The sequence below is a fragment of the Salvia hispanica genome, chromosome 3 (assembly GCF_029641045.1).
Source record: "Salvia hispanica isolate PSC_SH4W2 chromosome 3, Shi_PSC_v1, whole genome shotgun sequence".
Lineage (NCBI taxonomy): Eukaryota > Viridiplantae > Streptophyta > Magnoliopsida > Lamiales > Lamiaceae > Salvia > Salvia hispanica.
The window spans coordinates 8800524-8814085 of record NC_142694.1 but is presented as its reverse complement, the minus strand read 5'-3'; the positions used below and the strand labels follow the sequence as shown (position 1 = coordinate 8814085).

Below are 13562 nucleotides of genomic sequence, written 5' to 3'. Positions count from 1 at the left end.
TTTTTTGGATGCAATCGCCGCTTCAGCTTCAACTATTTCTTCGATCCTCATTTTTCGAAATTAATTGATGTAGAAAACTGACCAAAATCTAAGATTATGAGATGAATCGCGATGAAGAGGAGAGAAGATGTAAAATTGTATTTAGAATCGCGATAAATCGCGACTGAAACTTGGGAGAGAACTTTGAGAAACCGTTCAAAGTTTTATAGAGTATTTAGAATATAGTTTAAACATTTTAGAACTGAAATGACAAAAATACCCCCTGTTGACATAAACTACAGGCTGTTGACATTGCGCGAATGAGTGGTTGTGGTTGCATCTCAATTCTCAATTAGGCCCAAAAATCTCAACCTAACAAGACCCTATATATATATATATATATATAGAGGTGCACTAGGGTGCCGCCATAGTTAAAATAACATCATACCACCAATATAGTCCGTTAGATCTCATCTATGGACGCCTAGGATTAAGTTTCGTGAAAAAACACGGGTTTGCAGTCTACTGTATTAGATATTGCAGTCGTGGTAAACTGCAATATTGTTGTGGTAAGACTGCAATATTCAATGGACAGCACTGCAATCTGGTAACGTAAAATTAGAAATTTCCTATTTTACCCATCCGTGTTTTTACACGTGGCAGCATGACAAGCACACGATTTTCAGATCCAATGGCCTAAAATGGTGGTATGGTGTTACAATAAAGAGCGTTGTCATTTTAGCACAACCCTATATATATATATATATATATATATATATATATATTAAAAATTTATCAATTACAACGTGTTAATGTACAGGGAAATACTATTCAATAAAAGACAAGCTCTATGGGTTTCACATGCATAAGAGAATGTTAATCTGTGTTTGCTAGAAGTTGGTTCCTCTATTTGAATGTGTAAACTATCGAGTTTATTGTTAGTTTTTAATACTATGTTTCATAAAAATAAATGTTTATTTATTTTGGTCCATCCATAAAAATAGTCAATTATTATCTTTGATAAATTATTCTCTCCTATGAGTTGAGCTTCATTGTCAATTAACAATGCTCCAATCATTTTTTCTTTATATCTCTCGTATTTTAACAATTTGTTACTTCCTCGGTCCTTAAATTGTCACATTTTTTTCATTTTCGTCCGTCCCACAAAATTTGTCACATTTCACTTTTTACCATTTTTTGTTGTGGACCTCATATTGCACTAACTCATTCCAACTCACATTTTATTATAAAATTAATAATATAAAAGTAGGATTCACACCCATTAATTTTTTTCAACTCACTTTCTATTATATTTCTTCAAATATGTGTCCGATCAAAGTGTGACCAAACTCAAGAGACAGAGGTATTACTAAAACTTGTGATGTCCCAAAAGTTCATTTATTTATGGGATAGATGGGGTATTTATTTATAGTTCCCTTTTCTTTCCACTTTCACTATTAGCAATTGGTTTTAAAGAAGAGAAAATAAATACTACAAGAATTTAAAAGTGAAAATAACCAAAAAAGAAAGTCAAACATACATGGGAAATTAATTACATACCAAAGAATGACTAGAAATAATTAATGATTATACGAGCAAAATCAGCAGAGGCAAATAAAATAAAAGGAAAAAAAGTAAAGGAATTACACCAAAATTTTCTCATAAAAAAATATAATTATGCTAAATAGTTCTTATTGAGTAAATATTAGTACATTTATAATATCTTAAAATTATTAATAATCTAGTACTCCATATTTTATCAGTTGAGTATAAATGAGTAAAAAAATAAGTGCCGATAGAATTTGGCCTATGAAATTGGGCCTTTAGTTAAATGCTTTCTTTCTAATCCAAATCACATTATTAACCAAATACTACTACTATTAACGAAATACTATTTCGTTATTATACTGTCTCTGTCCATACTAGGATTCAGATTTGGTGTGTGCACGAGTTTTAAAAAATGTAAAGAATAGTGAGTTTGAAAAATTAGTAACATATAGGACCCATTTTTTTATATTAATTTTATAATGAAATGTGAGTAAAGTGGGTTAATGAAATATGGACTTACTTACCATATATGATAAAAAAATGAAATGTAACTCTTATTATGAGATGGACAAAATGACAAAATGTGATTTTTGTGGGACGTAAGTAGTACTCCCTCCGTGCCATAGTAGTGGAGGCATTTCTTTCCGGCACGGAGATTAAGAAGATGATGTGTAATGTATTAAATAAAAGAGTGAACTACATAAATTGTATCTGATCTTTCACTTTTGCACATAAATGGTACTTGATCTTTATTTTATCTCGTTTTAGGTACGTATAAATCACTTTTTTGTTACCTGATGCGATTTTCACCCCAAAATACCCTCTAAGACCATCTCCAATCATACACTAAAACTCATTTTTGGTGTAGACAATTTCTTCAACCATACACCAAACCCAAACCCATTTTTGGAATTTTCAATGGATTAACACCAAATTTGGTGTTACTGCAAAATTTTTGTGAGATAAATACCCAAAAATGGTGTAAATCTTAAATATAGTGTAAATGATTGAAGTTAAACTACTTTATGGTATAACATATACTCAAATATGAGTTTGAGTTTGGCGTAAATAGTTGGAGGTTAAGTTGGACATACACACAACTAGTACCAAAAGTGACTATTATAATATCTTATCTTATTATCCCCACTCTTTATACTATTATTATTAATCAATATTAATATTATTATTTTAATGTTATAAATAAATAATCAATTTATTTTTTAATATCATTCAAATATACTTAATCATAACTATAGTTATAATTATATTTAATTATTATAATAATATTATTAGTATAATACTAAAAACTAGTAATTAATAAATAATTATAGTATAATTATTTAAATTATGAATCATATAATAGTTAATAATAATACTAATAATAATTACTGCTCCTATTTTATATTAAATTTATAATTAATTGATATAGTGTTAATTCAAATTTAAAATTGTGAACTGCATTCGTAATGCTACAAAGAGTTGTATATCTTTAGTTAGTTGTTTCAACTAAAATGAGTATAAAATAATTTAATATAAAAATTTCAATTAATTTTATTATTTTAAATAATTAATTTTATTAGGTGTTTTGTTTTTTATTTATATTATAAATGCAATTAGATACATGTATAAAATACTAAAAAGAAAGAAGAAAAAGAAGAGAAAAGAAAAAAGAGGAAATATAAGCTAAGGAGGAAAAAAGAAGAAGAAAGGAAGATAAAATACTAAAAAAAAAAAGAAGAAAATGAAGAAAAAAAGAAAGAAGAAAAAACTAAAGAAGAAAAAAAGAAATAAGAAAGGACGAAAAATAAATCACATGATTCTATTTAATTGAAATTTTCAAAAATATCCTCCATAACCAAAAAATAACATATTTGGTACCTAAGATTATTTTTGTCACGGAATACTAAAAATAATATAAAATAAAAATCAGGTACCATTTATGTGCAAAAAATGAAAGATAATATATCATTTATATAGTTCACTCTAAATAAAAAGATAAGAAATAATAAACTTCACTCTTGACTATACTACTACTATAGAACGGATATTGAACGGAGAAGGGAGTACTATATTACTACTATTATAGAACGTACTATATTACACTTCATCTTTGATGTTCGAATCTTATAAATTACTGCCGATGTACAAGAAAGATTATTAAATCCACAACTGCAGCTTTATGGGTTTCCCATAAATTAGAGAATGTTTTTCTTTATATGCTAGAAAGTTGGTTCTTGATTTGTACTAGTACTATTTAAAAATGTGCAAAAACATCGATTTTATTATTACTCAGTTTTTAATAAGTATTTATCTTTTCTGTTTCGGTCATTATCTTTTTCCCCATTCATTATTAGCTTTGGCTTGGTGTAATTCATTTTTCTTCAAGAAAGCCACCCTACGCAAAACCACCCTATGCTTACCTTTGTAAAGAATATAAAATAAATAATACTGATAAGAAAAGACGAGAATATTCAGAATATTAACTACTACTCCCTCCATCATCACTGGAAATTTATCGCTTATTTTCATTTTCATCAATCCTAAAAGTTTGTCACCTTTTATTTTTACTATCATGTTTTGTAGTGGACCACACATTCTACTTATTCATTCATACTCACAATTTATCATAATTTTAATATATAAAATTAGTAGGACTTACATTCCACTAGCTTTTTCAACTCACTTTCTATTACATTTCTTAAAACCCGTGTCGGATCAAATGGCGAAAAAATATTAGGGACGGCGTGAGTACCACGTATATTAAGTAGTAGGAGTGTTAAGGAGTAGATTCCAAAGAACATGCATATATTTCAAAAAGGCAACATAATCGAACCTCTCTCGGACCATCTTCATTGGTAGACTAAAATCTAAAATGCGATAGACAATTAGCTCCATTGGTACTCCAAAACCAATCTCATTTTTAGTATTTGAGTAATACCTATTTTTAGGTTTGCAATAAAACAAAATCAATTTTTTTTTTCAAATTTTGTGAATAAAATATACATATTATAATTTGATAATTTTAAATTTGAGTGTAGTGCAAATGATTGGAATGAATCATAATGGGATATTTACGCTCAAATAAGTTTGAATTTAGTATAAATAGTTGGAAATACTCTCAATGGTTTGTGTTAAAATGACAACACCTCTTAAAGTGACACCGTGACACTACATATCCAGCAATATTATAAACGCTACACATCAATCTATAGAGTGTGTTGGATAGAGAAAAAATTATTGTATACAGTGTTGTATATTGCTGGCCGAGATTTTTACACTTGAGCATTTTTTTTATTGCCACATGACAGCTTATTATTCGTCCACGTGTATAAATGATTAGCTAGGAATGATGGTATGGTGTTATTTTAAGAGGTGTTGTAATTTTAACACACCCCTACTCTTAAAACTACTAAATAATGATTATACACACTAATACAAAGAAGGAAAATAGGGAAAGATAATAATGTTAATACACACAAATAAAAAATAGGGAAAGATTATAATAATGTTCATCTGTATATATTTTGAATAAATTATATACTACAACACATTAATTATTCCATACAAATAGCTCAATTTCTCAATTTTTTGTGCATCAAAAACCACTGCTAGACTCCGGCGTCCCCACCCTCCGATCGACGCGCCACCGCTTTATTGTAGTATTCCTCAATTCAGGCGGCTCAGATACACCCGGCTCTGCACCACCGTTTCCCCGACCTTAAAACCAGGAACCACCGTGAACGTCACCCTGAGCGCCTCGCCATCCGCGGCGGCAGAAACCAGCTCTTCCGTGACGCTTTCCATGTACACCTGAGAGAACTTTGAATTGCGACTCACTTGAAACACGCTGACATGGCAATCAAACGACAACGCCAAGCTATGCAGCAGCCACAGCCTCCTCCCCATCTCCGCAAACGCTTTGAAGAATTCCGTCTCCGGAAACTCGCCCGATTCCACCATCTCTCTCTGGTACAGATTGCCGGTGAATGAGGTCTCCATCCTCGGGTGCACCACCTGAAGATATTTCGATTTCAGAAATTCCCCAAACAGCGAATTAGGGCTTTGCTTCGCGAAATTGATCGCACTCGCCGATCGCAAAACCCTAAATTGATCGAAGAAGAAGCTGCGGCGGTCGTGCTCATGGATCTCGCCGCCGAATCCGGGAGAGGTGAAGCCGGAGAAGATCTCTCTGCAGACAAATGATTCGATCGCGAAGGATTTATGATCGCTGTTTTCGAAAACGACGTCGCGGTGGATCGCATCCACCGCGGCGTCGATATCCCAATTCGCCGATTCCATTTCGCGAATCAGAAGGTTGACGAATCCGCGCACCGATTTCAGCAAGTGGTGCAACACAAGTGCGAAATCGGTGTGGCTGACGTCGGAGAATCTGATTCCGTCGATGGATCCGCTTGAATTCAAATTCGTCTTCCGCAGGTGGTTCTGCAGAGACGTGATTCGCGCCTCCTTGGCGTCGATCTCGGCCTGCATTTGCCTCATGGTGACCTCGTAGGTCTTCACCAGCGACTGGTGCTCTTGGATCTCCGCCAGCGCGAGCGTCACGTGCGGCGGCGGCGGCGAGTCGATCTGTTGATTCGCGAAGCGCTGCCTGAGGTCGGCGAGCGCCTTCAGCTGGTCGACGACGGCACGGTCGGCGGACCGGATGGCGTCGCGGTTGTACGGGATCTGAGCCGATTGGAGCTCGGCGTAGGCGGCCTTGGCGGCGGAGACGGAGGCGAATAGCTTGGCGACGAAGGCTTCCATGGCGGCGCGGGCGCGGGAGACCTCCTGGTTGGCGTCTTCCTCGTCGGAGCGATGGGGCTCGCAGGGTTGGAGGCTTTCTTGCGGCTTCTTGGAGCGGATTCTGGAGCAGCTGATGAGTGTCGAGAGTGTTTGGGCGATTCTGCTCTTGCGGCGGTCGGATGGTTGTTCTTCCATTGATGGAATAAGCTTATGGAAAAGGGAAAGGAAATTGGAATTGGGGTTGAGGAGAAGAGGGATGCAATACATAGATAGATATAGGAGGAGTAAATGGGGAGAGAGAAGGGGATTAGTTTGGGTAGGTGAATTGGGATGAATATGGCGGGAAAGTAATGCGGATGCTCGGAGAAGACGACAACACTCCAACTTTATCTCAACTTTGTCATTTCCTCATTTCTTTGCTGGTTTTAGTTTTTTTAATCCCTGCTTTAAAACTGTAATAAGTAGTGTGTACATTTTTTTATATCTTTTATTTTACAATAGTATTATTAGCTGTTTTACTAAATTTTACTTATTATAAGCTTGAAAGATAGGTTTTATTATCTACTACTAACATTTATATACATTCCATTTTTTTTAATCCACAACAAAAATAGAGGGGGAGAGGAATTAAATAGAGTGAGAGATATGGTGGGAAGGTAAAGATAAAAGTAAGAAGTTGTCGCGACGTTGTCTGCCGACAGCTACTCCACAACGACACAACGTCAAAGTGTTATTTAATTGTTTGTCGTATTCTGAATCATAAATATAGATATGCGACTTCATTAAAGGGTGCGCCGCAAATTTTAATAAAAGATGATTGGAGTGGTATGGGTTCCGGAAAATAAGTCTTACCTTAAAAGGTAATATTAGTAATTAGAGTGAACTCCACTAATAATTCCTGATCTTGTCGAAAAATGCGTCAATGGTGCCTAAAAAATTTTTATAGCCTATTTGGTCCCTAAAAATTACATTTTTGGTACCTTTTAGTCTTTTTTATCTCTCTGCATTAGAAAAATCTCCTAAATGCCATGGAGGGCATTTTCAGTATCTGAAAATTACAGTTTTGGTACCTCTTCAATCATACAATTATTTTGGACATACATAAAACACCTTTTACAACAAAAAATAATTTTTTAAAATTAATTCACTTAAATTTTTTAAATAATTACTTGAATAACGTATAGATTAAGCTTTATAATGAAAAAATTACTATAGTTCACTTTAAAAATTTTAGCAAAAAAATGTTACTTGCAAGAGTTCGCTTTAATTTTTGTTATATATAATTCACTTAAATTTTAATTATTATAATTAAAAAATAATTTTCACTTTACTATATTTGAATTAACGTAATTAAAATATTTATTTTTTACTTAAGTATAGTTACATTTAAATATTTAAGTAATATTTTTTGAATAAAAAAATTACTTCACTATAAAATCTAATTGAGTGGAGATTTTTTTTTATTTGTATAGTCTATATAAGTATTTCTCAAATATATTTGTATACTCTCTAATTACTGAAAATAGGCACCAAGGTGTGCAATTATATCTGCAATTTTACAATATGATTGTTAGCTGTTTATTGTATTATATGTACCCTAAATTTTATTATAAGTTTACAAGATAGGTTTTATTATCTATTACTAACATTTATATACATTCCATTTTTTTTAATCCACAACAAAAATAGAGGGGAGAATACTTAAATAGAGTGAGAGATATGGAGGGAAGGTAAAAAAATAAAAGTAAGAAGTTGTCGTGACGCTGTCTGCCGACAACTACTCGAAAACGACACAATGTCAAAGTGTTATTTAATTGTTTGTCGTACTCTGAATAAAAATATAGATATGCGACTTTATTTAATGGTGCGCCGCAAATTTTAGTAAAAGATGATTGGAGTCTTACCTTAAAAGGTAATATTAGTAATTAATACTCCTTCCATCCCATTTTAAGTGAGGTGCATTTTTTTTAGGCCGTCCCACTGTAAGTGAGATATCTCTCTCTTAATTGATCATCACGTCTCCTTTTTCTCTTTACTTTTTTTTCTCTCTTACTTTAATCCTTCTTCATTTAACAACTAAACATCACTATTTAAAAACATGTGCCCAAAAGAAATGTGTCACATGTAATGGAATGGAGGGAATATTATTAAAATGTATTATGAGCGAAGGAAATAAGTACTTAATAAATGAGTTTTATTTAAAGGTAGTGTCTATAAATAAAAAGTGCATGTTCTTATTGGCCTAACTAAAAATAACGAAGAATGTCATGTATTGAAAATTCAAATTTCATAATGATAGAATATACTAATATCATAAGTATATATTAAGTATTAATCAGATTATGTAATTGTTAATTATCTCGTGTCCATTCTACAGCAACACAATGTCAACATGTTATGTTATGTAATTCTTTATTGTATTCCAAATCAAAAAATATAGACACACCATTGCATCCGAGGGTACATCACAAATTTTATTTCAAAAATTTCTATTATTAAAAAATGAGAAAAGTATTGAATTAGCATGATAAGTGAAGGAAAAGAATAATAAATGATCATGAGTTTTATTTTAAAGGTAGTGATTCTTAATGAAAAGTCGAAAATTTTGTTGGCCGAACTACATTAAAGTGTAAGAACTCAAATTTCAAAATTGTAGCGTATATAAACATATAAATAGGATTCACAGTAATTTTTAATTTTTAATCATATTGTGTACCCTAAAAACGTTAGTCATCTACGTCTCAATATCTAATACTTATTTAATTTTTATAACCTACTAAGTAGTATATAGTCTATTTTTTATTCATAACAAAAATAGAGGGAGAGAGGAATTAAATAGAGAGCGAGAGATAAACAAAGAAGGTATAAAAAATAAAAGCAAAAAGGTTGCTGTGTAAGGAAATATATATCTCATCTTAAGATACACTAAGTGAAGGAAAAAAAATAATAAATGAGTTTTATTTAAAGGTAGTGTATAAAGTGCATATTCTTATTGGTTAATCTCAAATTAATGAAGCATGTAATATATATTGAAAACTCAAATTTCATATATTAGATTCTGTAATTGTTAATTAATTATTTCATGTCCGTTAAACAACAACACAGCGTCAACAACATGTTATTTAATTATTTATCGTAGTTCAAATTTTTAAAAAGATAGATGCACCATTGCATATAAGGATGCGCAAATTTTATTAAAAAGTGATTGGAGTGATATGAATACCGGAGAATAAATTTCAATGTAAAAGATACTATTAGTAATTAGTAGAGTACTCATTAAATGTGCAGTGTTAGTAAAGGAATAGTGACTAAAATGAAAAGTTCAAATTCTTGTTGGCCTAGCTGAAATAAACAGGTATTGAGAACTCAAATTTCATAATGGTAATATATGATAACATATTAATCAGATTCACAGTAGTTTAAAATTATCTCGACTAAATATAATTTACTATTGCATTATACTCCTCTATAAGCATTGGATCGATCGATCTATCTATCTTCATAATGTTTTTCTTATGTGCTTGGAGTGTTATATTCGATATAAATAGACACATGAATATTTTTTATTTTTAATAAATAAATAAATATAAATTTAAAGGTCAAACCATGAAAGACCGTAAAAGTAAAGCCATTGCCGGTTTGTGTTAAAATGACATCCCCTCTTAAAATGACACCGTGACACCACTTATACAGCAATATTATAAACGCTACACAACAATATTACAAACACTACACAACAATCTATAGATTGCTGTATAGTGTGTCGGATATTGCTGGACAAGAAATATTGTTGTATAAAGACCAGCAAATTGCTGGCCGTCTTTTTCAACTTTTTTTTTTGCCACGTGGCAGCTTATTATTCGTCCACATATACAAATAATTGGCTAAAAATGATGGTATGATGTTATTTTAAGGGATGGTGACACCCTAACATGCCCCAGCCATAGCCTATTTTAAAAGATAATTTGTCAAACCATGAACGACCGTAAAAGTAAAGCCATAGCCTATTTTAAAAGATAATTTATCTACCTTTTTCGGGTTAATAGGAGCTCTAAGAAAGAGTTACTATTGTGCATATAAATATTACTCTTCTTCATATAATTAAAAATACTTTGTTAAAAATAACTACTACTATAAATAAAAAGTTACTATCATTACATAATTACAAAAACGATGTACTATTTATTTATTATGCATAAAAGTCATGGCATGTCCTAAATTAAAAGTCATAGTACTCCTCTCTGTTCACTTCATAAAAAAATGGATGGAAAATTTAAAGGCCGCGTCAATGAAAACTAGGGGTGAGAATACAGATATCGGGTATTGGATTTACCCATACCCGACCCGATATTCGCTGGATTTGGATACCCAATATCCAATTTTATGGGATTGGGTATTGAAATATAAGATAAATCGGGTATTGGATAACCCGAATGGGTATCGGGTATTACCCGAATATCCAATTTATTATTTAAAGCATATTTTAAATTAGGTTTAACCATTTTGCATTAAATATAATCTTATACTTTAAAATAAAAATGATCCATTTTTCTTAGTTTTATACTACAAAATAAATGAAACATTAAAGATATTAGTCAATTTAGATATTTCTATATTTCTATTAATATATAAAATTTAATTTTTTAATTAATTATTAACACATGTAAAGAGTCGGGTATTTGGATACTCGATACGTCGGATATGGATATCCGGGGCGGGTATTGGAGTACCCGAAAATATATCGGGGCGGGTTTTGGATAGACATTTTGATAATTTTCGAATTTGATACCCGGTTTTTTCGGATCGGGTATCCACGGATACCCGTATTCCCACCCCTAGAAAACCTTTGATATCAAGATTAACCACTCTACATTCGGATTTTCCTACATAATTTGGTGTTTATTTGTTTTAAAAATTCTTGAAACATATTATTTCCTTGTTTGGTTATAGTAACATTATTTTGTTTGAAAAACAATGTGTGTTGACAATTTTACCCCTTAGATAACGACTTTTTTTCAAATATTGTGATGCTGAAACCTAAATTTGTAGTACCAAATTTTACTGATACTCCTAATTAAGGAGTGCCATATCAAGAAAAGGAGTACTCTCCATTTGTAAACTTATTCACTAATGTTGCATTTAAAATTTATTTAATAAAAAACACAACTCAGTGGTGCCAACCATTCACAAATTTCAAAGTAAAACTATGTAAATAAAAACATAAATCACATAAAGGCTCTACAAAATTAATTCATGCGACACCATCATCTAAATCATTACAGAATTAATTCTCAATCTCTGGTTTCTCTCTCAAATATAAACAACATATTCCCAATGAGGGAGCAGTTATGAAATTCAATAGTTTTCCAAGAGATATTCATGTTTGTTTTCACAAAATTGGCCGGGTCAAGATTGTTCGTTCACCTGGTCTATAAGAAAAACAAACAAACCAGTTCAAAGCGACCAAACAAATTTAGCACACAAGGAGAAACCCACACTTTGAATCAGACGTTGTAAGACTAGAAACTTGTCTAACCACAACATCTAGAAACAGTTTCATGCAATTCATTTAAGAGCTATCCATAAACCAAACGTGTAAAAAATTAAATTAAAGTGGCAACAAAAATTAAAGGACTCACTTTTAAATTTCATAAAAAATAGTAAAAAACAATACAGTGAAAAAGGTGTTGGAACAAAAATAGAATTAAGAAGAAGAATATCTAGATATTTTTGTAGAAATATTTAAGTATAGAATTCCCTAGTAAAATATTTTGATTTTTACGAAGATGAATCTAAATATATAGAATATTAAATAATAGAGTAGAGAATTCTAGAATAAGAAATGAATGTTTATAAAGAGGTAGCGGCGAAACAGACATTTTATGATTGGGCCCCAAGTCGCTGCTAATAGATATAGAGATCATTTGATGTCTGTGACGTCTAAAGTTCGAAATAATTAATAGTTATTATTTTTAATTTTTATGTAAATATAATATAGACGGAAACAACTTTTAATTATAAATTGCTAAAGATTTAAAATTTATATAAATAGTGGTATAAAAAAATAGAAAAATAAAGAACTAGATTGTTAAGCATTATATATTGCTACTTATATATGCAATATATAAGTAGAAAGAAAATAGATGCACATGGAAAAACATGAAACTATTTGCCATATATTCCACCAAATTGTCATCTTAAATATTTTGTAAATCACATCAACAACTCTATGAGTTGGCGGTGGAATGGCTTCTCCTGTTACACTCTGACCCTTATGACTTATGCACTTATTATAAATAAATTCAAAATTCATAATCCACGCATCAAGTATATAAACCACACATATTACACATAATATTAAAAACCAACATTTATCAGATATATACTTCAAAACATTCTAAACAGTAGTGGGACCCTCTCACCACTCTATATACTATACATTTATCTACATGCAAAAATGATGAAAAGGAGAAGCTTGCCAAAACGCGTCAGCAATAGAACCTAAACACGTGGAGTTCCTATGACCCACGTCAACCAAAACGTTACTGATATCTTACTCCTGAAAATATTAGTAGTTTAAGTGAGTCACAACTCAGTATATAAACCATCTCTTTAATTTCACATCGCATATTCTTTAATAAATACATATAACCAGAAACAATAAATAGTAAAATAATTTCTTATTCATATGCATATACCTCTCCGTTCCATTTATTATTCTGTAACAAGTCAAGCCTGGTATCTGCCCGGGATTCCTCTATGACCCGAAGGTCCCTCTGTATTGACCCGTAGGTCCCTCTATGACTCTGTAATTTGACCCGTAGGTCACTCTATAACCCGAAAGTCCCTCTGTAATTTCAGATCCAGGGCAAAACTATCACAGATTCTCTTTAATCATATGCTCATATGCTTTCAATATCACATGCAAAATATATTTATGGTCAAACACATATCCATATATCTCATCCCATTATATAATTCCAATGCAATATATAAATATATCACTTGCAACAATAATAAATTCATATCATATTCTATCATGCAATTCAACTATTCACTCCAATTTACACATAAGCAATCAACCATATAGCACGTATAAAATTACATGTAATTTATACACACTTAGTTATAGAATTATTCTAATTGAGCTTTCGATTTCACCTCACTCTATATGCTCTTTTCTTTGCCAAACTAAATCAGACAGTAGTCTCTCCTCTCCTCCTTTCTTTTCCTTTCCCCCCCTGTAGTTTTTATATACAAAAGCTATATAAATGATTTAGTGCCGATTAGGC

At 31.5% G+C, this 13562-nt stretch overlaps 1 protein-coding gene across 1 annotated transcript; it reads right to left on the bottom strand.

The window, feature by feature from the left end:
- Positions 1–5136: 5136 nt before the first annotated feature.
- Positions 5137–6537, bottom strand: LOC125209158 (protein GRAVITROPIC IN THE LIGHT 1-like). Its single transcript, XM_048108766.2, has one exon. The coding sequence runs from the start codon at positions 6535–6537 to the stop codon at positions 5194–5196; it is 1344 nt and encodes a 447-aa protein (XP_047964723.2). The 3' UTR covers positions 5137–5193.
- Positions 6538–13562: the final 7025 nt, after the last annotated feature.